At 34.4% G+C, this 24289-nt stretch overlaps 2 protein-coding genes across 2 annotated transcripts; both read right to left on the reverse strand.

Moving 5' to 3' along the window:
- Positions 1–725: 725 nt before the first annotated feature.
- On the reverse strand, positions 726–18195 carry LOC111781374 (kinesin-like protein KIN-7K, chloroplastic). The gene is made up of 26 exons (XM_023661928.1): positions 18001–18195; positions 17769–17876; positions 16938–17203; positions 16748–16845; positions 16047–16136; positions 15296–15348; positions 14778–14843; positions 14646–14699; positions 13630–13689; positions 10932–11010; positions 9646–9713; positions 7275–7340; positions 7049–7153; positions 5653–5757; positions 5421–5528; positions 5169–5312; positions 4423–4605; positions 4094–4252; positions 3594–3824; positions 2835–2975; positions 2633–2749; positions 2483–2533; positions 2014–2061; positions 1823–1927; positions 964–1587; positions 726–911 (listed from the first exon to the last, which is right to left on the reverse strand). Exons 3-25 carry the CDS (start codon positions 17183–17185, stop codon positions 1033–1035), a joined length of 2934 nt encoding a protein of 977 aa, XP_023517696.1. The 5' UTR covers positions 17186–17203; positions 17769–17876; positions 18001–18195; the 3' UTR covers positions 726–911; positions 964–1032.
- A 3334-nt stretch (positions 18196–21529) lies between these two features.
- LOC111782297 (60S ribosomal protein L35a-1-like) lies at positions 21530–23972 on the reverse strand. The gene is made up of 6 exons (XM_023663154.1): positions 23854–23972; positions 23698–23763; positions 23570–23605; positions 23109–23337; positions 22972–23014; positions 21530–21719 (listed from the first exon to the last, which is right to left on the reverse strand). The coding sequence occupies exons 2-5, from the start codon at positions 23727–23729 to the stop codon at positions 22973–22975; spliced, it is 339 nt and encodes a 112-aa protein (XP_023518922.1). The 5' UTR covers positions 23730–23763; positions 23854–23972; the 3' UTR covers positions 21530–21719; position 22972.
- Between the last annotated feature and the right edge of the window lie 317 nt (positions 23973–24289).

The following is a 24289-nucleotide window of genomic DNA, read 5'->3' on the forward strand; positions in this document are numbered from 1 at the left end:
GGTTGAAAAATGTATTCACATATATCATGTATCTTGACTGTTGATACTTAATTTTATGATTGTTTTTTGAACTCTATTTTCTTTTCCGAGTAAAGCTCGATGCATTTTACTTTCCTACACATAGTCTACGCACATGTACGTGGCCCCACTAGACAGACTTGCTAGTATACTAAGAATATGCAGAGAATTGAGAAAAAGATAAACTAGACCCCAACTATAACATCTCAAGTCCATCGCTAGCAAATACTGTCCGATTTGGCCCGTTAAGTATCGCCGTCAGCCTCACAATTTTAAAACGCATATATTATGTAATCCTACTCCGACCAGTGCCTCGTACCATCCAGTGACTAGCTCTGATACCATTTGTAATAGCCCAAGTCCACCCCTAACAAATATTGTCCGCTTTACGTATAGCGGTTATTCTCAAGTTTGGATTGTAAGATTTCCCAGAAACATTCCTTATAAGAGTGTGAAAACCTCTCCTAGGAGACACGTTTTAAAAACCTCGAGGAAAATCCAAAAGAAAAAATTCAAACAGGACAATATCTATTACACCAACTCAATCACCACGGAAGCCTTCGTAGCAGTGCTTCTTACCTTAAAATTTTGGTCCGTGGTTAAATTTTTTTGGTTAGATTCCCATCCCCATCAGTGCAAGAAAGCTGTAAATGAAACGCGACAATGACCTTAAAGCCAAAAGATAAACAGGCCATACTCAACATACATGCACGAAGCATATATCATGCCATGGCCTACATTTACATTGAAAATGAATTCTTTCTCATAAAACAAGCAATGAAGAAGAGATCTTTTTCTGATGAATAAAAGCAGCCCTACCTCGTTATACACAAATACACCGATGTGATGGTGCACAACACCATTTTTTTACATCACTCTCACTCTCTCTCAGCCTCACACACACACACACAGACACACACACACACACACACACACACACACACACACACACACACACACACACACACACAGCAACATCATTGATTATTTCTATCTGAAATGTTTACAGTTGCTTCATATCAAACTGTCATCGTCGAGCGTGTCTCTAGTCGAGTGACCATCGGTGTCGTTTCTATGTGATTTTTTCAATTTTGCAACTAGCACCCACATGTTCGCAAGTTCATTTTCTAGATAAGCTTCTCTCTGTTTTGATTCCTCAACTCTTTGCTGAAGTTCGGCTTCTCTATGATCCTTTTCAAGAAGAGCAGCTTCATAAGATAGCTCTCTCTCCTTACTTACGGCCAGTTCTCTCTTCAGCTCTGCAGCAGACGGGCCAGTGTCGGTGGCGCGCTTCGAGATAACCTCTCTCCGGCCGTTCCGCATCCCAATGGAAGACTTTCTCTGGGAAGGGGAGCTCTTGGATGCAGCAAGTTCAGAAGCAAGTCTCTCATTTTCATTCATGAGCTTGGCAACTTCTTCTGATAAGGCTTTGAGTTCAACAGCTGCAGCTGAGGCTAGACCCTTAGCATATGAACTCTCCTCTGCAAGTTTCTGGTTTCTCAGCTCTAGCTGCTCTTTTGACTCAGTTACTTCAGCCAATTTATGCTTCAGATCATCAATCTCAGTTGCCTTTCATAGGGGAAGAACAGTATTAACTTTTTCATTATGTATTTATTTTTATTTTCTAACACAATTCGATTCGAATAAGTTGAACATAGAAGAATATAACATTTGGAAATATGATTCAAAAAACCGCAGTAGAAAAACTGAAGATCGGCACTTCGGTTCTTTGATTTGGAAATTCAATAAAACAAAAAAACGAACTGGAAAAAAGTTCTTAACACAAAGCAACTCAGGAAGATACCTGTGCTAATTTTTCATCTTTCGGCGTATTTTGCAATTCAAGTGTGTCAGCTAGCTGTTGCTTTAAGGAGGCTACAGTTTCTTGTAGTCCTTCACATTCAGAGATCTGATGGAAGAATGTTAGGCACAACCATAACGTGTAACAATGACTTATGGAGAAGCTAGCGCTCAATGAAATGTATGATATTTTACCTTTTGGTTTAGCTGCTCCTGAATAATCCGATTATCTGCAGCTTTAACCTATAATTCAATAGAACGAGAAAGTTCAATGTTTATGTTGGCATGAACAGAATTACTATACATACTTTAGGCACACATAGGAGAAATAGATGCCCCCTTTTTCATGACTTCCATCTACTATACATACTTTAGGCACACATAGGAGAAATAGATGCCCCCTTTTTCATGACTTCCATCTTTAAAAATTTGTTTGTAATGATGACCCAGTTATCATAGGAATACAACAAAGTTGGACTAAACTAAAGACTCGTGGATGGAGAAAACCCGCTTTAGCCACCAAAGCATCAACGACTCGAATTTTTGTGTTTTGCCATGGTCCACAGACAAGAAAAATAATAACCATTTATGAGAAACATCTTCAATTATTTCAAATATGAAACACAAGTTTGAGATCATTTGTATTAATCAATTCATTAATCACCTCAAGTTCAAACGACTTCTCGTTCAACTGTGCAGTCAGTTCATCAATTTCCTGCATCATTAAGACAAGCACGCAGGTTTGCTTAAGCAAAACTGAGGTGGCTCGTTCTTAAAAGAAAATTTAATGTACAAAAACTATTGAAGACCTTACTTGCATTATTTCCAAGTCTGTGATTTTATTTGGTGAAGCATCTGCAATTTTCTTTTCGAGAAACGCTATCTGTTGATTCTTGGCGCTGATATCGTCTTTTAACCTTTTCATCGCAAGCTTCATAGTAGAAGAACCACAAGACTAAAGTCTCTAGCACATAGATAGAATCTAAACATGTAGCTTTAGGAAAATAAACTCTTACATGAAGTTGGTCTTTCTGGGGGTTTCTTGCAGCTTCATCTGACAAACGCTTCAAAGCACTTGAATGAAGTGCTACCTCTCCGGACAAAATTTTTTGCTGCTCCCTTAGAAGGTCAATCTGATCGCTTGATTTTATGCTAGTCTGGCAAAACAGATGAATTCATTTTGAAATAAGAAAAATACTGTTATAATCATGGAATGGAGAACAATAAGCTTTTTTCTAAAGGTATATGGTGAAGCAATCAAGTATTTTTTGCAGAAAAATGACAATTACATTTATTTTCAAAATAAGGAAGATATTGTAATCCTTAGATATATGAGAAGAAACGATACACTTGGTTTGATTTATTTTAACAAAGAGAGTAGGACAGCAAGATTATTTGTACTCCTACTTTTGCATCACTCTTGTTTGTACCTCTTCACTTTTCTCTTTCAATAATTTAACTAATCTGAGATTTTCTTTTGGTTACAGAAGTTGTGGTTCCAAGGAAGAAATCTAACTAAAGACGAACAAACTAGTGTATTTGCTAAAACATTTTTTTAAAATATATTATTAAAACTTTTGGGGAAGCGCATCACGGGCTATGCTGGTGTCTAAGGATTGCATTAACTTGCAATTATTACCCAAGAAAACTTCCTTTGTTTCTCCAATGAAAGAGGTTCAAATTATTCCATCATGGATATCAGAGAAGGCACACAAAAGCGACAAATGACTCAGGTGAAATAAATCTCTCAAAATGAAACACAGTCACATACGTACCAATGGTGTCTCTTGATCGAATATATTTTCCTCGCGAGCTTCTTTCACCTCTCTGGCATCAGATAAGAGATCTGCAGATGGGGAGCTTTCTGTTTGTATAGAAGGGGATAATCTGGATTCTGTCGGAACATTATTTGGATCAGCTCGAGGTGTTGAAGGAATGCTAGTTGACTTTATTCCACTTGACCTATCACTTGTGTTTGATAAAGTTCCCAAGCCACTATCTCGTTTCTGATCCAGGGTGGTAAATAAAAAGCTTTAATACATGTACAATAAACTATCATTACGAATACGATATAGAAAATGCAACAAAAATAATATACTAAGACAATCATATGAATATTCAATTAAGAGTACTCAAAGACTTTTTTTTCAAGTTGAGAATATAATCCGGACATTAGAATACTCGAAGCTCAAGTAGCAGTAGATTCATATGCAAGAATCAGGCACTGTCAGAACTGCAACTTCAAATTTCCTGGTACATAAAAAATACCACATACCCGAGATTTTAACCAGTTTAGTAGGCCATGCTTTCGGGTCTTCTTCTCCTCCTTTACAGTATCATCATTGGCTTCACTATTACTCTCGATGGAAGCAGACAAATCAACGTTTTCATCATCTAAAATTAGGTCTCGCCTCTTGTGTGGCAGGTAAGCTAGCTGCCCACATGTAGATAAGCACTCAGAGAAAATAGATGGACAAATATAAAAGAACTCAAAAGCCCATAGCATTTAAACTATAATTATATTGAGAGTAATAAGCATTAAAGTAATCATACTCCTATTAATTGCTAAATAGTGAATAACATCTTAGGGAAATAGATACATACTTCCTCCTCCCCAAAAGAATGCCTTCTCCTAAGACCAGGTCGATGTGGAAACCTTGATGATTGTGATTCCTTTGTGGAGACCAAAATTAACTTTGTCAGACGTTGAATTCTGCCCAACAAAGCAGCTTTTGCTTCTTCCTCCTGTTCCAGTCTTGATTGTAGCTTGAATTGACCATCTTCTAACTTTATGCATAGGAACACAACGAAAGAAATAGTTCAAGTCAAACACCATGTCTTGAGGGAGAAATGGAAGTAAATGAACATTCTGTTAAACATCTTTGCACCATAACCATATACAATGAAACATGACTTCTCAGGCTCAATTTTTTTTTTTTTTTTTTAAACAGTAATGTATACAAGCATATTATTATTTTTCGATATCCATGATACCAAGGCCCACCTCACTCTTCCACAATCAATGGGCTTTTATGTTTTTCTTTTTTTTTTTTTTCCCTGAAAAAAAGTCATCAATCAGTGGACCCCAATATTATGTTAGTTAACATAAAGTTGCCAAACCATTATTTTTGCAACTCCAGCTTTTTTTCCATCACCTCCCACCCTCTCTACTGTATATTATATTTATCAATGAAATGTCTATCTAAATAAAAGAATACGAAAATTGTGTTTATCGAAGATTTGTTCATCAATGATAACTCCTCTTGCTAATTAAGACCACAAACTTAAACATACAATACAGAGAAACAAAGTCCTAAAGAGTTGGTACAGCACTAAAAATATAATGGTACCTTTTGCTTCAGAAGCACAATGTCGTCTTCAGAATCTCTAAGTTGAGGAACGGTCACAATTCCCCTCTTTAGTTGATCCAACTCTTCCTTTAAACATCGAATCTCATTCTGATATTTTTTTATAAGCGATTTCTCATCAATAATCTGCAGGTTTGAAAAATCAGCGACATTTTTTCCGAGTTAACCAACTGGTTTAACAATCAAACATGAATCTAGAAGCAAATAAGTTTTCTATTAAATAAAAAAACCTGCCTTATTTTGTGCTGCTTGAATTTCAATGTGTTTTGCACGATGTGCAAATTTCAATGTATTATGTGTCTCTTCTGAACTACTTGATGCGGGAGTAACTGTGCAAATAAGCTGTAAATACAAACACAGATTCATTTGGTTTATGATGTTTTATTTCGTCAATAAAATCTAGAGAATATCTTTGTATATACTTAAAGTAATATTTATTCAGATAATAAGGTATAAAAATCCTTACAGACACACGCCCATGACCACTAAGTGAAGACTGAAGAAGTCTAGTAAGTTTGGAGTCTCGGTATGGTATATGATTGGCCCTTCCATCTGTTAGCTTTGAAATTACCTGACAGCAGACAATCACCATTGACTAAGTTAATGTCGTTTACATCAAATGACAAATCATCGTTGGTGGTAGAGTCAAGTAAATCCAGCAAGAGAAACAAAGCTGTGAAAAAAGCACTAACCGTGGGTACCAAATGGCCAAATTTGATTAGACTAGTGCTCCTAAGAAAAATAATGGGTGATTACTAGAACTATTTTCCACCTTAGAAATTCCTTTTTGGACTCCCTCCAGTGTAGAGGATCAAAATAAATACATGGAAGAATAATCTTAGGGAAAAATATTTAATTATTTTCTTGACAGGAAAGGATATCAAGTAAATAAGGTGCTCAATTTTTTTTTTTTTTTTTTTTTTTTGTAAATAAGACCTCATGCCATTAAAGATTACTCTATAACCTCCGTCAGTTCTACTTCAAACTCAAGGATACAGTTGTACAACCTATAAAATAGATCTTGTTCATAACTAACCTGCCCTAGTTTTAAGTTGAGGTTTCCTACTTTTTTTATTTTTTTTTATTTTTTATATTTGGTAGGGACGCAAGTGAATTGGTACAACTGATATTTGATAGGAATTCAATCCAACAAAATAAGATCAAGCTCATAATTACAAAAAGGTCTGGTAACTAATGTCCACAAAAAAGCATTAAACCTAACAACCTCCCAGATTTCCTCACGCGATCTATTCACCTCTGAGATCCTATTATTCCTCCTAAGCCATATGCTCCATAAGACAACAAAGAACTAGTGTATCATGCCATAAAACTTTGCCCTTATCCTAATGGGATTATTCAGAACCATTTTAATGCCCTTTTTGTGGAGAAATTGTTGGAGGCTAGATAACGTGTTGCTACTTGGTAGTTTGGGAAAACTACAAAATGTATTCTATAGGAATACAAATCTGTTTCCAATCATGTCTTCTTTTCTTTTTCCACCCTCGATTTTATCCTCTTACTTGATCATTATCAAGGAAAATTTCTGTCTGAAAATCTGGAGATCATCCGAGGATCAGGGTTGGAGATCATCCGAGGATCAGGGTTGGAGATCAAATGCTTTGCTCAAAGAAAATCATGAGAAAAATGGGATCAGGAAAGCACTGACACAGCAAGGAACTATCTATTTAGACCTTACTGATTTTCTTGCCTAAGAAGTTATAGCATAATTTGTAGAAGTATCAAATAGAAGTCAGAAGATTAGGACAGAACAAGATTATAATTATAAACGAGAATCCATACAAACAAACAGCAGTAAGATACTAAAAGTTTGATCTAGAAAGATAATGTTTAAGAGGCCTCACTGTTCCAAGAGTTAGCAGGCTTTTATTAATATATGATCCCTCTTTACGCCTTATACCAGTAGTTTCGGCTTTTGAGCTCTCAGAACCTGCCAGATCGATGAGGTTCTGCAGGTATAAGTAAAATGTAGGAAAAGTTACAAAAAATTGCAGACAATTGATATACACTAGAAGATAATCACATAAACAGTGAATTCAAAATTAAACTTTGAAAAAGGTAGTTTCCCACCAGTTGAGACAGGTTTACAGATTCTCCTTCTTCGCTGCTTTCACCACATGGACTGCTCTCTATAGTCTGTTCACAAGATTGAAAAAAATATTTCAACAATAAATCAATGATGACTACTCTTGTTTTCTTTTAAAAAAAATTTCGCATTCAAACAAAAATAAAAAATAAATCAGAAAATAAAATTAAGAAGTTAATAAATAAAAATCAATAAAAAAAAATTGTCATCATTTACCAAAACAATAATAAAAAACGGCCAAGAGGATCTTACAAACATAAATCACAAGGTAATGGCCAAGAAATTAGTTAAACTAAAGAAAATTGCAGATGCATTTAAGCATATCAATGGGGTGTCGTGACCATAATAAGAACACGAAAAAACTAACTAAAATCAAAGGTACAATCATCGATAGTACTTATTTACCTATATTCTAGTACATTGTCAAGATGTTAAACAAAAGAAATCAGGATAAATTAGATGTCAGTGTTAATTAGCTTAAAAACTTAAACTTTTGGATTGTTATGAGGAATATACATATATGTTTCTTATAAGAAAAAGGGTTAGTCAATATATTAGTTATAAATAATTTCCCTCGCCTTTAGACTAGCACTTTTATTCAATTAGCAGAAACAAATACAATGAACCATTATTTTCATATTCCTAGGTAAACTAGTCCCCCACCCTAACAATTCCTACAGAAGAATAGTTTAAAAAAAGTACGGCATGAGAAATCAAGGCATTCATATTTTCATATTCCTAGGTAATAGCTCCCCACCCTAACAATGCCTACAGATGAATAATTTCAAATGGAAGTATGAGAAATCAAGGCATTCATATATCAACTTAAAAGCTTTTGATCAATTAGGCAGCCCCTTTGAACAACATACCCTAAACCCATTAATCTTTCTTCTTAGAAACAGGAAGTAAATGATTCAGTCCAGAACAAGTGACCTTATCAGCGGAACAGTATTTAGACTGTTGTCAGAAATTATTCAATCGGCCTCATCAGCATACTGGAACAGCATTTTTACTACTGTTCTTTGCATTCTTTGATTTGTCTTATTGAGAGTGTGGTATTTCTCTTAAGAAAAAATAAAAAAGAAATAGGAGTAATAGAAGTTACAGGAATGATAAGTCTCTAGATTAACAAATAATCAAAAGGGATCCCCAAGTATTATCATTAGCTTGACACCACTCCATGCCTGAGAAGGAGGCTAGACATATTCAAAGGAATCACTATTCTTTTAGCTTCTTTGACAAAATTTGACGATTTAAAGCAGATATTCAGAAATCATTATAGAAAATAAGGCACAAACCAAAAATTGGATATTGAAAAAATGAAAAGAAGAAAAAATTATAACACGTAGGTGGTCTGACCATTTCTAGGGAATTTAACAGCACAAAAATTCTTTTGTAAACATCAAAGCTAGGAAGTTAGAATGCTGAAGGCTTGAATTAAATGCCAAAAAGTTCTCTGCATACAGTCATTTTAAACTGGGAATTCTCAAATATGCCCAAGTATTGCTGAATAACAAGAAAGTATTACAATTCTTGGATAAAACATGTCCTGAAAGAAAATTGAGTATAACACCATAAAAACGTAGAACCAAGTAAGAAGACCAGGCATTCTTTAGTAAGGCATATGTGGAAACAAATCTTGAGCCAAGATATGAATGAAATGAACAAACATATATAATAATTTAATACGACTCCAAATTTCAAATTCTTTTTTTTTTTTTTCCACAAAGAATTTGAAATATGACTCCATAACAAGAGTTACCATCTCAAGGAAGGAGGCCCTGACTCCTGCCTCTTGCCTAATTGAAAACTCTTTAAAAGAGATCATAACTACCAACTAGTAAAAAGCCTTCACCCATGAACCTTATAATCTTCTGAGGAAACTTCAGAGTTCAGAAGTGTCTTACGTTTATTTATACAACACTTGGCTTCTTGATGGAGTTCAAGTCAAAAAGAGCTTTGGTGTACCTACCGCCTTACCATGATTATTAAAAATTGGAAGGCCTTTTTTATTTAGTTTTGCTTGGGAAGGGGTTCTCTCAACCCTTTGCCCCTTATTATGTTTTCCTTTTTGTCTATAATATTTATATCTCAGACTCTTATTATTTATAAAAATTAAAAAAGAAAAAGAAAAAAGAAAAAGGGCAACGTTCAATACAAGAATGATATCACCATAATAATGTACCACTCACTGCAGGTGTACTTCTGCAAGCAAGAATAAGGGAGGGTGTAGCAAGATCAGGTCTAAAGTTAACGAATAGAAGGTGGGGAAGAATGACGCTTGAATAGCTAATCAGAAAAGATAATAAAATCAATCAAGGTTGCGTCATGCTTCCGTTAAGATAAAAAAATTACCAACGTAAATATTGTATGGCTTCTGCTGCTTAACAAATTGAAATTTGTGGACCCAACATGTCTGTGTTCTGTAGGCAACAATTAAAAGTTTATCACAAAGGGAAAACTGTCATGAATAATATCATCATAATAACAAACAGATGCAATAATAATATGCAACTTCTATTCACGAAAAAATGAATAGTCATACTTAAGAAACAGTAGATTAAAAAGGTTAAAAGATTAGCCTTTATATATAAACATATACCAAAAATAAAATGCCTGGAAGTAATTGTCAGCAAAACAATCTACACAAAGGTAGATCTATTCAATAGTCATTCAAAATAGCCCAGAAAACGGAAGAGTACGGCTATGGGCTGTTTGAAAACTTTACAAAATAATTTTTACAGAAATATGATTAAGTAGTTACCAAAAGTTAAGACAATTGGGAAACTACCATTAACAAACCAATAATTTATAAGAAAAACAACTTAAAAGAATGGAAAACCTGTTCCAACTGATTTTTTAAAACTTAAAATAGAAGATAGTTTTCAGAAATAACTTCCAAAATCACCGTGATTTTTTAGCTTCAAAAGATTATGATTACCATAATGAAGATAGGAGTCCTTCAAAGATGACCCCTACTGTAAATGCTCGATAGAGCACAAAGTTCCATCATAAAATCAATACGATGTTTGGAAGAATTTTGACCAATTTAGGACAAATTAAATTGTGTCAATAGTATTTCACTAAATGTAAGGATTGTAGACATATTAGCCATAAAATTGAAAGTTCATGGACTTACTAGACGTTTTGGTATCTCTTAGACATGAATCAAGAGTTCAAGGACTTATTAGATACTTTTAAATTTCAGAGAATAGACATCAATGGAAATGTTTTAGGACTAAACTTGTAATTTAACCTAAAAACAATGAATAAATGAATAGAATAATGACAATAGGTTTCAATCAAGACCTGAGTTGGGTCCTAGAAATGGTAAAAAATTCTCCATTTTCATTCCTCAAGTTAAATTGGAGACTAAAATTCTCTCTTCTCAAACTCATTCTCATTTTAAATGAATATTTTCCACCCGCTCACATCAATGGTAAGGAATTTTATCATCCCTAATCTTAATGCAACCGTATTAGATACAACTTTGAGCATCTAAAAATCTAATAAAGAAAAACTATCATGACTCATTTCCAAATAGGCACCTAGAATGGATGTTGCAAGAGAAATAAATCATCATACAATATTAGGATCCTATTGCTTTTCCTAAAACAAAATAGGCTATCGAGGATTCTTACCTTCTCCCGCTGCAATAAGTGAAAGTGCATGAGCTGGAGATAATACAACTTCTTCCTTAATTCCTTCTACAAAGGTGCCCTAGGAACATCAACGTAAAAATAAATGCCAAGAGTTTTCACATTCATATGATGATTAACATAATCTCTCTATTGGTGGAGTGAATATCATGGTTGCAAGCAAGTAGAATATGAAAATATAGAAAACTGTCAAGAAGTTAAGATTTATATAGTCCTCATTGACACATACAATGCAAAAGTTAAATGAATCCAGAAATGAAGAAGTTTAACCATATGGTAAGACAACCATTTGCATTTTGCCCAGCAATTTCTTTTTTCTTTTTTTTTTCTTTTTTTTTTTTCTCTAAAACCAAAGCTTTCATTGAGAAGACATGAAAGAGAGCCAAGGGACTTACAACAACAATGCCCAAACAAAAGGAGCAGACTAATTAAATAACAAAGGGCTTCAACCAAAGAGAATCATGTCTAATGAATAATTACAAAAGAAAATAATAATAAACCTTGGAACAGGAAGCCCAAAGAGAAATACTAAATTTAGGCAAAGTCCAAACCTCTCCTCAAGACCTATTAACTTCTCTAAATATCCTATTATTCCTTTCATGCTAAATACTTCATAAAACAGACAAAAAACCAACATGCAAAAGAAATTGTCCCTTGTAATGAAACTGTGGGTACAGAAAAGAAATCTCCTAAAGATAGAACAGTCCATTACAAGCCAACAAACCCCGTAAAACTCTTCAAAACTACCCAAATAGAACAAGCAAATTGCCAGCTCCAAAGGAGATGATTGAGACCCTTGGATGTACTTCTGCAAAGAATGCACCTTTACAACCATAAGCCTTGTCACTAGCCTTCATAAGATCATTGCCAAGGTTTTGATTGACAGATTTAGGAAAGTTCTCTCTAGTACTTTCTAGGAATATCAAGGAGCCCTAGTTAAAGGAAAATAAATTCTAGATGAAGCCATTGTGAATAAGACGATTGAAGATTGTGAGGATTGTAAGGTGGAGAGTTTATTTTTAAGATTGACTTTGAGAAAGCTTTTGATCACACAGACTGACACTTTTTGGACAAAGTGTCTTGGAAGAAGGCCTTGGGTGGAAATAGGATTCTAGACGTGGAACTGCCTTCAAATAGCAAATTTCTCCATTCTAATCAATAGTAAACCTAGGAGGAGAATTTATGCCACAGATATCGTGAGACAAATAAATCTTTTATCCCCTTTCCATCCTTGTAGTTGTCACGTCATTGGCAAGTTGGTGTCTACAGTGGATGTCTTTCATGTGGGCCGAGAGAGAATTCATTTATCCCATCTCCGATTTGCAAATAGCATGATATTCTTCCAATTGGGCAAGGGTAGAACAACCATTTTGTCTTCTACCCTTCGGCTCAAGATATAGGACCAACAGGTGTTCCTTCACTCTACAAAGGACCCTAACCCTATTTAAGCTTACTTCTCCTTCACATGCTGACGCCTCTAATGTTGTATTCAAGGTAAGTTTAAGCAGTGGATTCATTCATCGAACCTGTGTTTTTCGGTGAGGATGGTGCACTTGAAGATTCTTCTTTTGAAGTTTTTGACTTATTATTTTAAGATTGTGACAAGAAGGCTCCTCTTCCATCCTCCATGCCGGAAAAATTGTTTCACTTATTGAAAGCCTATGGTATGAGAAAATATAGTAGCTTACTATTTTAAGTTTTTGACTTATTATTTTAAGATTGTGACAGACCCCTTTATTGGCATGAGAAAATAAGAAAATATAGTAGCTTGGGACATAAGATCAGTATTATCACAATGCAAACCTCCCTCTTGAAAGCTGGATACTTTCCAGCTTTTTCAGCATCTTTTCTACGACTGGAAGCCAAAACAACCCAAGTGGCAAATATAGGGAACATGAAACCAGTTCCCATGTACTATGGACCTTTCCAAATAGAAAAATGGGTGGGGGGAAGTAGCATTGACTCCAACTTCAAAAGGAGTCGGCCATTCATCCTCAAATTCGTCTGTGATATGAAATGAAGGTGTCATCCTAGACCCAACAGCAATTTTTAGTGTATGCCCAACCATGGTTTCTTTGGGAGAACAAGAGTTGCTAATTTAGAGGAAAGGGGAAAATGTAGAAGAAGCTTCCCGAGAAGTGTTTGATAAGGTCACATCGAAATTTCCTGAACAAGTGAAGTATTTGAGCGAAGGGTATTGAGAGGAGTGGAAAACATCCATTGTATTTCAGTTTGGTCAGGAGGAATAGCTGTGAGGCTAAGTAGAAGTAGAGGAGCGATTTCGTATGAGAGTTGAGGGATTATATATGCAAAGAGTGAGAGAGTAATGCAAATGGGTGTGTATGCTTGTGGAGGTAAGCCATGAAGGTTATATGGTCTAGTATCTGATATTCACTATAAGAACAGTAGAGAGAGAAGGGGGAATTAAAGTAACTAGTGGTTTCCAAGGAGAGATTCGAAACTCTTGAAAGTCTATATGGTTTTGGTGTAATTACTTCTCTTGCATCTTCATATACTACAGTGAAAGAAGTTTTTTCACCATTCCATTTTAGAGCAACTTTAACCTCCCCCTGAGAATACGCTCTGATCCTCATAGCAAGGAGAGATTCAAACCTCTTGAACTGGCCTTTGAATGACATTATACAACATAAAATAAAGAATAAAAAACAAATGCAACTACCTGAGCATCCTCTCTGATTCTTAGGTTTTGTCCAGCAGGATTCAACAAATCATTGACAACCTGGGATGAAGAAAATGTTTTAGTGTCATTAAAATTACAACACTTAAGTAGAAATCTGATTTTGAACTACATCGATTCTTTCATTAGAAATCCAAAAGCTCAAAAAAGTTTTCAACATGAAGCGACCAATGTTTTAAAAGGTTCAAGGTGGCCTCAAGGCATTTTCTCATGGAGAGGGAAATCGTAAGCCTAGAGGCGGTATGAGACATAAGCCTCATTTTAAATTTAGAAACATATTTAAATCATAAAACATAGAACCTTATATATTCTAAAGATTATAATATTCATTAAAAGTACACTACGTACTCTAACAATAAGGAAAAAAAAAATATTCAATAGTCCATCGAGGTTTTGTTAATAACAATCTAAAGTTCATCCACAATATCATTATCACTAGGAAAATGAAAAAAGAAATAACTGCCCTTTTGCTGTGTTGCTGTCAAATAGTTACACTAACACCTCGAAATTTTTTTCTTTTGCTAATGCAGCCATTTACTATCAGCTTTATATTAAAATAACGCAACAGGAACCTTCCGGCATTTTTGTTCTTTTAAGTCAACCGTTTGAACTTCTTATGTATGCCTTTTCAGTTTTCAATGCATTTTTCGTGTATTATTTGATATTTGCATGGGCTCACAGTGATGCCCCACCACCAAACGAAATTGGAAGACATGCACTGCTGGAAGGTAATTCACCACGTCATGATGAACCACATGGGCCCATGGTCCACTACCAACACAAGGCATATGCCTTATCGCCTAAAAGGCGTTTGCACAAAGGCTTACGCCTCTCTCAACAGAGGCATAAGCCTCTTTTTATACCTTCAAGGTGTAAGCCTTGAGGCATCGTACTGCTGCCTTGCCTCAAGGTTTATGCCTTGAGTGCTTTTTACAACATTGGAAGTGACAATAAAACGAAGCATTAGAAACTAAAAAACTAAATGGAAAGGAACGTACCTCATTGTAGATTTCTAGGTATGACACCCGAAGAAGAAACTCCCGATTTGGAGTCTGGATGTAGGAAGACATTAAACAAAGTATTTCTTTCAAGATTATGATTTAAACCGTATATAATTTTTTCATTATTACCTCTTGGATGATGCTAAATGCATCTTTCACAGCCAGTGGTATTATTCCTGGCGATCTCTGATCACCCTATAAATGAGGTATGAACTATGTAAGTTTGATGACAACATCATCTAATCCAATTATGTAGCTACAGAAATCTTATTTTTCATAGTCTAATGAGAAAGTATGAAGCACATTAGGTTTAATTAAATTTATAACAGCCTGCGATCCTCCTTCAAATTTCCCCTGAAATGTCCTCTCATGATCAAGCGATAAAAAGTTCATCCTAGAATATGTAACATTTTAACTAAAAGTCAAAGGCATCCTTTTCCTGTTTAAACCTAAGAAAATGTAAATAATGAAATACTTAAGTGTATGTGAATAATTGGCATTTATCTATTTCATTGCTGAAATTGAGAAGATTTCTTCATACTGAGGTGTGGCTTTTTTTCTCTTCTTCTGTTAAATTGTATGTTCTTGTTCATGTAAAGATACTGATCAATGACAAAATAACGAGGAAAATAAGTCTTTCATCTTACATGCATAGTGTGAGTCTTCCCACTGCTTGTCACCCCATATGCAAATATCGTACCTGTGGATGAAAGAGGAGGAACATGATTAGGAAATAAACAGAATATCATATTATTCAAACAGCCTATCATGCTCATAAGTATATCTAATATAGAGATTAACACTAATGAAAACAGTCTTAATCAGTAATTATAATACTCTGACTACTCTTAGTAAGCCAGATGATCTCATGTGTACTGGTCAGGTGATCTCATGCGTACTGTTAGGCCCTTCATTAAGACCGTAAAAACAAAAGAAAAAAGGGTTTGGCTTCCCTTCGGACCATAGTGACAGACAAAATTATGGTTGCAGCTTTACTTTATTTTATTTTATTTTATAGGAAATTATGGTTGCAGCTTTAAGGAACCAGGATCAACTAATAGAATGTAATACGTTGTTCTTTTACTCCTTGTCCTTCATCACTATGTATTTTTCTCTCTGGTCAAGTGTAAAACTAAGCAAAATGAGGTACATATATCTTTTATAATTCAGAAAAGCTAACTGAATCCCTAAATCCTAGGTAATTCTAAATCTAAATACATTCATAGATACTTGATAACCATAAATCTAGGTAACGGTCAACTACTTCCTTTATTTAATGGGATTACACAAATATTCTTAAATCAAGGTCATTCCTATAACAAGATATGATTCAAACTATTCACATAGAATGAACTTCAAAGCAAAATAGTATCAGAACAATATATGGATACTGCTTACCATTAACGCCATCCATAGCACCACTAACAACATGTTGTGCAGCAATATCATAGACATTACGAGTAGTTGTTGTAGGACCAAAAACTCGATCTAAAAGCAAGAAGAGAACATATTTGAAGTGAGATAACTACTTTTGACATAATAACAAAATTTAGAATCGTGACTTCTTCCAACAAATAAATTGATTAAAAATTTAAAAGTACTACAATAAAAATAATTAGTACATCTTGCATAACTATTTGGAGGAATTGCGAGATTAAATACAAAAATTTAGGGGGGGAAAGAGAGAAAATGGATGTAAGTACTAAATATGATATGGAATGGCATATGAAACATTAAGTATACATATCAATAAAACTTGAAATACTTTAGATTCTAACATACAATTTTGATAATTTTGACAACACATTCAGAAGGATAATCACATTATAAAGGAATCTAGAATAACGAGTGTAGGATTAAGACATCCCATCACCATGGCCTTTAACTCAACAAATTGGATAACATGCTAAGGAATTGTTGGCAGTAACACTATTATCATTTTCACCATTGATAGGGGTACGATTCTTAACTTTTGTTCGTCGTGCATCTTTTAATCTCAGGGGTAAGCAAACTAAGAAATTACTTCTACATTCTTTCTGCCTCAACTAAGTACAAATATCTTACATCAAAAGGTATAAAAAACACTTCAAAAAAGTTACCATAAGCATATGCTACAGTCGGATTATGCTCATTCCGCACAATTGTTTCACCGTCTGCATACCATGCAATATCCTCTCCTTGACGAATCTCCCTTGGACTTTTCAAATATAAACAATCACTTTTCATTAGAACTTGCGCAGAAAACCTAATCATCAAAGCTATAGATGAATTTGTAAAAACAAAATGCACCTGAGCGGACGAAAGCGGACCGTGACTGTGACATTTTCTTTGGATCTCTCCACATCCAATTGCACACTTTCTGAGTAAAAGTACTGTGGCTTACTTCGAGCTGAAGAAGATACTGGAGAGCTCTGACCATCAACAGAAGTGTCCAGATTCTGTTTCGATGAAGAGGTAGTAGAAGTTGAAGGCGATTTGGCAACCCTTGTACTAACAGAACCCAATTTTTTTGACTTTGGACCTTGCCGGGATGCCATAACCCCTTCAAATGGATCCTGGAAAGTGATGTAGAACAAAATCAAATACCGTTCAAAAACAATTTTCGTATCTCAGTCTCCTAAAAATTTCCATTCCTTTCGTGGGGTATAAAATTCCAAATTCGAGGCCGTACTTCAGCACGTTGAGATCATATTATCACTTTGCAACTAGCCTAACATTAATTGAGCTGAATAAAGAATCTCTAACGCCTCTTTCGGACGAATATTTGCATATATGGGTTTTCATTGCAAAGGCAAATTTCACTCTCACCGAGCTAACTTCAAAACCCCACCAGTAGGGTTAAACATAAGTTTACATGCGAAATAGAGAAAATTACGGAAGTAGAAGAGGGTTAAACCAGTCCGCCATTTCTCGAGACTTAATCAGCATTTTCAGCAACAAAAAAGCGAAGAACAAGAGCAAGTCGAAAATTCCTCAAACATTAGAAGAAAGAAAGGCCATTCAAAGTCGAATTCTACTACGTCCTGGTGAAGCTCAAGCAGGACAGTACCCTTTTTCCCGTTTCGCCCAACACCCATTTCCTCAAAACCAAACAGGATAAGATTGGAGAAAGTAAATTACCTGGACGGAAGCTAAATCAGAGAAGCATTGCAGACGGAATCAAGCTTTTGAAAGAAAAATGGGAAAATTCAGCAAAGGAATCTTCATCGAACAGAGGGAAATGCAGATCTAAGAGTGAGGAAGTGGAGTAAATTAATCAAAACAAGTAATAAAGCAATATAACATCATAATCAAGTCATCATTATCATGCATCAGTGAGAGAAAAAGATAGAGAGAGATTAAAAAAACATACTATAATTTGTTAATTCTAATTGTAGCTCTCCTTACTTGCCTTGGAAGCGATGCCCTCCATCAAAGGCAAACCGCATTTCCAATCAAAACTTTTAGAGAGAAAAGGAAGCTCATAAACTTGCAATTTCAGGAAGAGAGAAGGAAAAATGGAGAACAAAAAGATAGCAAAAGAGGTCTGAAATGAGTTCTATGGCTTCGCCTTTTGGCAGCACTGTGTAAAAAAGACTACAAAAGAGTTGGATTCCTGAGGTCTCTTTTTTCTAATGCCTCAAATTACCATTCTCTCCTCCTATCTCTCTTCTAAATTATTATTTCTTTTTAACCTTTTCCGTCCTCGAAAATATCTCTACTTTTACAAAATTACAATATTACCCTTCTTTTATATTAACCGTGTTCAGAATTACCTGAAAAAAACTCGATCAACGTAACCCAGTTCGCAGGTTTGAGTTGGGTTATGAACTTATTTGATTTGGATTGGATTGGATTGGATTGGATTGGATTGAATCGAGTTCAAATAAACGACCACTTTATAAATTAGACCCGTTGCCGAGTTCCCATAAACCTAGATTCGGTTAAACTCAACCGACCTGAATTTATTGTTAATTTTATAACGTTTTACTTTTATTTTTAAAAAAAAAACTGAATAAATATCCCGAATAAAACAACCAACCTAACCCAAAAAAATTGGATTTAAAAAACGTCTCATCATAACCTATGAATACCCTTACTTAACGTTTCAAAAACTACCGTAACAGTAGAAAATTTGTTGTAATATTGAATAAAACGTCTGTCCACGTGTCTAAATGCTGTTATTTCATATTTAATAATTCAACGGTGTAAATTTTATTATTTAATTTTTACAATTAAAAGTCGTAGTTATAATTAAAACTTCATTATTCGTTACCAACTTTTTACTTTTAACACGCACGGTAAGGTCTCGAATTATCATTTCGAGAAGGTAGGAAAAACTCGTCATTTCATACACAACCACTTTCTTTTAATCCAAAAATAACCTCGAGTCAAACTCTAATGTAGCATTGATGCAACATATAGATAATAATCAAATTTTAGCATCATAACGTTGAAATAAATCGATCTAAGCATAGCGGGAAAAAAAAATCAATATTTCGGTCAATTTATTTGTTTAATATAATAAACTATATGGGGTACTAGAATTCGAGCCTCCAATCTTAAAGGAACGAAGACATGTCAATTACCGCTGAGTTATATTCCATTTCACAGAAAGTCGAAGAACCACCAGACCTATTACAAACTAATTCAAAAGTCTCTGCAGTTGAAGAACGAGAACAGTCATAGGTCATCGTAGAAACGTAGATAGGCTGATGACAGAATGAATAACGAACCTTTATGGCAACTTGTCGATTTCGAGTACAGGTACTCTTTTGTTGAAGGTCGTTCGAGCTTTTCCTGGGAGTATGACATGGGTTACTTCAGTGTCGTAGCGCCTGGTACTCGAACATTGGCACGAGATATTTTCTCTACCCCTTCTTACCCTGAAAAGACAAGGGCACCTTGCGTCCTTGAACCCATAACCATCTTTCGGCTAATCTAGCCTCCTCTGTCCCTTGAGACCAACAAGGGGTAGTACAGGAATATTCACCTGTTGTCCATCGACTACGCCTTTCAACCTGATCTTAGGCCCTGACTCACCCTCCATGGACGAACCTTGCGAAGGAACCCTTAGGTTTTCGGGGCATTGGATTCTCGCCAATGTTTGCGTTACTCAAGCTGACATTCTCGCTTCCGCTTCGTCTACCACTGCTCGCGCGGGTGCTTTCCTAAGTCACCTATAGCACAGTTGTCCCACGTAAGACAAGGACGATGAAATTAAAATAAAATAGATTAAATAAATAGTAATTTAAAGTATTTTGTTTTTATGTATTTATGTGAAGATATTTAATGAATTTTGGTGGGCGGAATGAGAATATTTTTTTTGTTTGGTTCAATTTAATATAGTTCGAAAAATATTATATAATTTGCTAATAATGGAGTTGGCGAACCAACCCCCTGAGACCAGAATTTTTTACTTGTAGGGCAGGTATCCGGTCGCTTACAACCTACCATGTACTTTCTATATATATTTTTTTCCCCCCCAATAATGCTTTAAAAGTTTATATATAATTTTTTAGAAATTTTGAAAAATGATTTTCTTTCATTTTTTAATTAACTTTATTGCTTTATAAAATCTAATTTATTATATATATATAACTTATTTATTTAAAATGTCGAAGATAAACTTTTAATTTAGTTTGTTTTATAATTTTTTAATATGACATATCTCAAAACTTATTTTTACACATTTTCATGATTAATTTTCGTCCTATTTTGTCTCGTTTTGTGTGTTAATTTTTTATTAATTAATTTATAATAATTCACTAATTTTCGTCACTATTAAAATTAATTACAAAATTCTATATTATAATTATTTCAAATTAATTAATGAAATGGAAAATAAATCATTAATAGTGAAAAATTCACAAAGTGATGAAATTAATTGAAATTAAACTCAAAATAAAAAAAGAAAAAAGAAAAAAGAAAAAAGAATAATAATTTAAAATTAAGGAAGGAAATAAAAATTAAACTCAAAATTAATATATAAATGTCTAACGTTTTAAAAATGAAGGGTTCAAATGGAAATAATATTTTTATCTTCTAAAAAGTAAAAATATATTCCTACTTTTCAAATTTTCACTCTATTCATCATAAATTTATTTTTTCTTTTTGACTTTTTGACAATATTACTTCCTCCTACCTTACTTTTTGACAATATGTAATTTTTAAAATTTAGAAAATTAAAATATAATGATTCTAAGTAGATGAAGAAACTCGAATTCGTTAAATGGAACACAGTGCGCCCCGTCCAAGACCCTATGAAAAGATTATTGAACTCTAAGAATCAAACCTATTTTTAAGAAGGTGAGTGTTTATTATAATAAAACTCTATTCAAACGTGTTATTCGGAGTTTTATCTGAGAATGAATAATGAAAAGATTTCATTGTAGATCTATACGTTTACACACAAAAATATTATATTAGTTATGAAATTTAACCCTTCAAAATTTAACCCTTCAACTAAAAACAACTCATATAGGATTGTAGAAAGCAAAAAGATGTATACTAACTACTTAATCAACTATACTATATCATATAGGATTGTGCGCGACACAAGCAAGTCAAGTCTCGATCCAGAAAGAGCCAAACGAAATAGGGAATTACTAATTCCCCATCTCATTCGAGACGAAAGACGGATGAGTCCATCAAAACGTCCAATAAAGAATAAGAGGAGAACAAAGCGACAATCACGGACACGGTTTACATACTGTCGACCTTTAAAAAAAACTATATAATTAAACTTTTCATAAACAAAACTAATAAAAGTTAATATTAATGCTTTTTTATTTTTCTTTTACGATTCATTATTGTTTGTAGAGATAAAAATATAGATAAAAATATTAAACGCATCAACAAATATCCGTCTAAATTTAAGTGACTACCATTTTAACTCAACCTTAATATGAAGCTCGGTCAAAATTGAAAGTACTATTCCATAATGAACGTCGAAAATTTAGTCAAGTTTTACATGAAAACATCATCACCTAAACATTGGGTCCAGAAGGAAGAAAGTAAAAGAGAAAAATATTGATCCATCCAAGTCCACAAAGAAATGAAACCTGACCTCTAGCTAGCTGATCAGAGGAACTGCAAACAAAATATAAAACAAAAGGAGAGATCAGAAACAGGGCTTCAAAATCATCATAGATAAACACGTTGAAGAGAAGACGTGACTAAATGCACAAACGGATTTCTAATATGGATCGAACACGACACAGACAATTACGCAAATGAACTAAAATCAGTACAGGAAATGAATCCACACTTCATGGATATCTAGATTCGTGATGTTGAAAGAGATTCGTTTTAAGAAAAATGCGTGGGAGGAAAAATAAGAGATAAGTTATCATTCAAGAAATGAGTAGACAAAGCTATAGATTGATCCAAGACAACTGAGGAGTAGAGAAAGCTACAGATTGATCCAAGACAACTGAGAATCGAATCTGGCTTCGAACAGTTCATATGAAGCGCAACTTAGCACTGTAGGAGACAAAGGTGGATAGAACCAGGGCTCCAAAGGTACTAATAGATGAGTGAAAGACATCTGATCTGTAAGTGGTGGGGACTGGAATAAGTGAATTGTGAGGAAATGAACTCACAAAAAAATTATACATCGGTCTGGAAGTAAAACTAAGATTCCTACAGTGAGGATGAAATGTGATAGAGTGTCTCGTTTATACAAAGACATTGAATATCTATTTTATTGATTGATGGAATGGATTACAAAAGAATGTTCGACCCAAGCCTACTCTATGTAACAGGATAGAATATTGAATAAAAATATAGAAGTTGAAAACATGATGAACATAAAAATTAAAACAAACATTTTTTTTAGTTCAAAATTGAAACAAACTTCATTCTTAAAACATTCAACATCAAAGTACTTCAACTCTATAAAAAAAGAAGCACTACACTATGGGAAGAACGCATAAAGACGCCTCAAGAATTTCTGATTGCAATATGATGCTCCATTTGGAGATTGAGGAGTCAGAACAAACCATATATAATCATTTTGGAATAAACAGACAAAGGTAGATGACAACATCCAACAACAGAAACGAAAAACGAAGATTGAGGAACATAGTCCAGCAAGTTAATGAAGTACAAATTAAAGTGACACAATGATCACAGGATGGTGTCACAAACGAACTATTAACAGTGCAAACAAAAATTGAATATCGGAAATGAATAGCAACAAAGTATGCAATATGAAGTTATGCTGTGTTATTATCACATGATTAAGATGAACAGCATGGATGATTTTTTCCTTCATACAACACTAAATGCAAATGGCAACTAACAATTTTAAAGACTAAAACAGTGGAAGCGGGGTGTGTACCTCAAATATTGCTGGGGTACATAAATACCCTAACTTTGTCACCCTGCAAAATTGTCCAGTAATTCAATCAGAAAACGTATCCTCAATTTACCATCCTTTAACGTATATTAAATGACAGCAAAATCATTCCATTTTACCATGGATTTTGGGGGCAAGTTTGACTTGAACTTAGCTCGAACAATGCCACTGTTACCATGAGCCCTGGATACTTTGCCCCAAATGCATCGATAGTGAGTTCCATTTTGCTTCACTTTGGCCTTGTAAATGTATGCCAAGCGTTTTCCAGCATACCACGCGACCTCTTCCTTGGTATTCACACCTTCAATCTGGATCAGTGATGTTCTTGGATACTGGTTTGACTTCGACCTAAACACCAACCGCACATTCTTAGCTCCCTCACAAACTATAACATCCCTCAGTAACTCATAACTAAACCTAACGCACATTTCAATTCCAGTATCGTTCATTTTCTCGGCATCGCACTACACTTAAAAAGTTCCCTATTGCATCATTTTCTGTTTTCCTAACAGTGTCCAATCACATACTACGCATCACTAAAAGATAACCAATACTCCATTATCAAAGCAAAACCAATTACCTCTTGTAGCCAAGGACAGTTCCTCTGACGTAGAGTCTGAAACAAACACAATAGATTAGCACATCATTGTGAAGAACAAATAAAATCAAACAATCAAAACAGGTCGATCTAGGGCTCAGGAAAGAGACCTGACTCTTTCTCCCTTGCTTCCCTTCACCATGGTTGCCGCAGTCTAAGGTTCAGGAAAACGACCACTTCAAGGCAAGAAACAAAGAATTGAGATCCGTAGTCAGATGTAAGTGCTGTAGAGAAGAAGAAAAAGGAAATCTTAGAGGAATAATCACCTTCGATTTGGAAGGTTGAAGTGCGGAAGATGGAGCTGTGTTCGGCGGAGAAGGCGAGCGCCAGTAGAAGAGGAAGCTTTTATAGTGGAGGTTGAGGGCCAAAATGATTTGAAGCACTTCTAGGGTTTCTCTGTCGGGGTCATACGATGTTTATTTTTTATTTTTTATTTTTTATTTTTTATTTTTTTCAACTTCTCCAAAAGAGTTTTAACTATTTAAATTTTAAGCTTAGCAATTTATTAAATATTTTTTAATATATAAGTTTATAAATTTGTTAAAGAAATCAAATACAGAAATTAGACTTGTAATTTAATTTAATTTAATTTAATTTCAAATGTAAATGGGTAGAAATGAACGTTAGAAATCGAAAATTAACCGTAATATCAAAATACACAAGGTCGGTATTGACTGAATCGTTACAAAGTGCATATATGTT

Source organism: Cucurbita pepo, chromosome LG19, assembly GCF_002806865.2.
Source record: "Cucurbita pepo subsp. pepo cultivar mu-cu-16 chromosome LG19, ASM280686v2, whole genome shotgun sequence".
In the NCBI taxonomy this organism is placed as follows: Eukaryota; Viridiplantae; Streptophyta; class Magnoliopsida; order Cucurbitales; family Cucurbitaceae; genus Cucurbita; species Cucurbita pepo.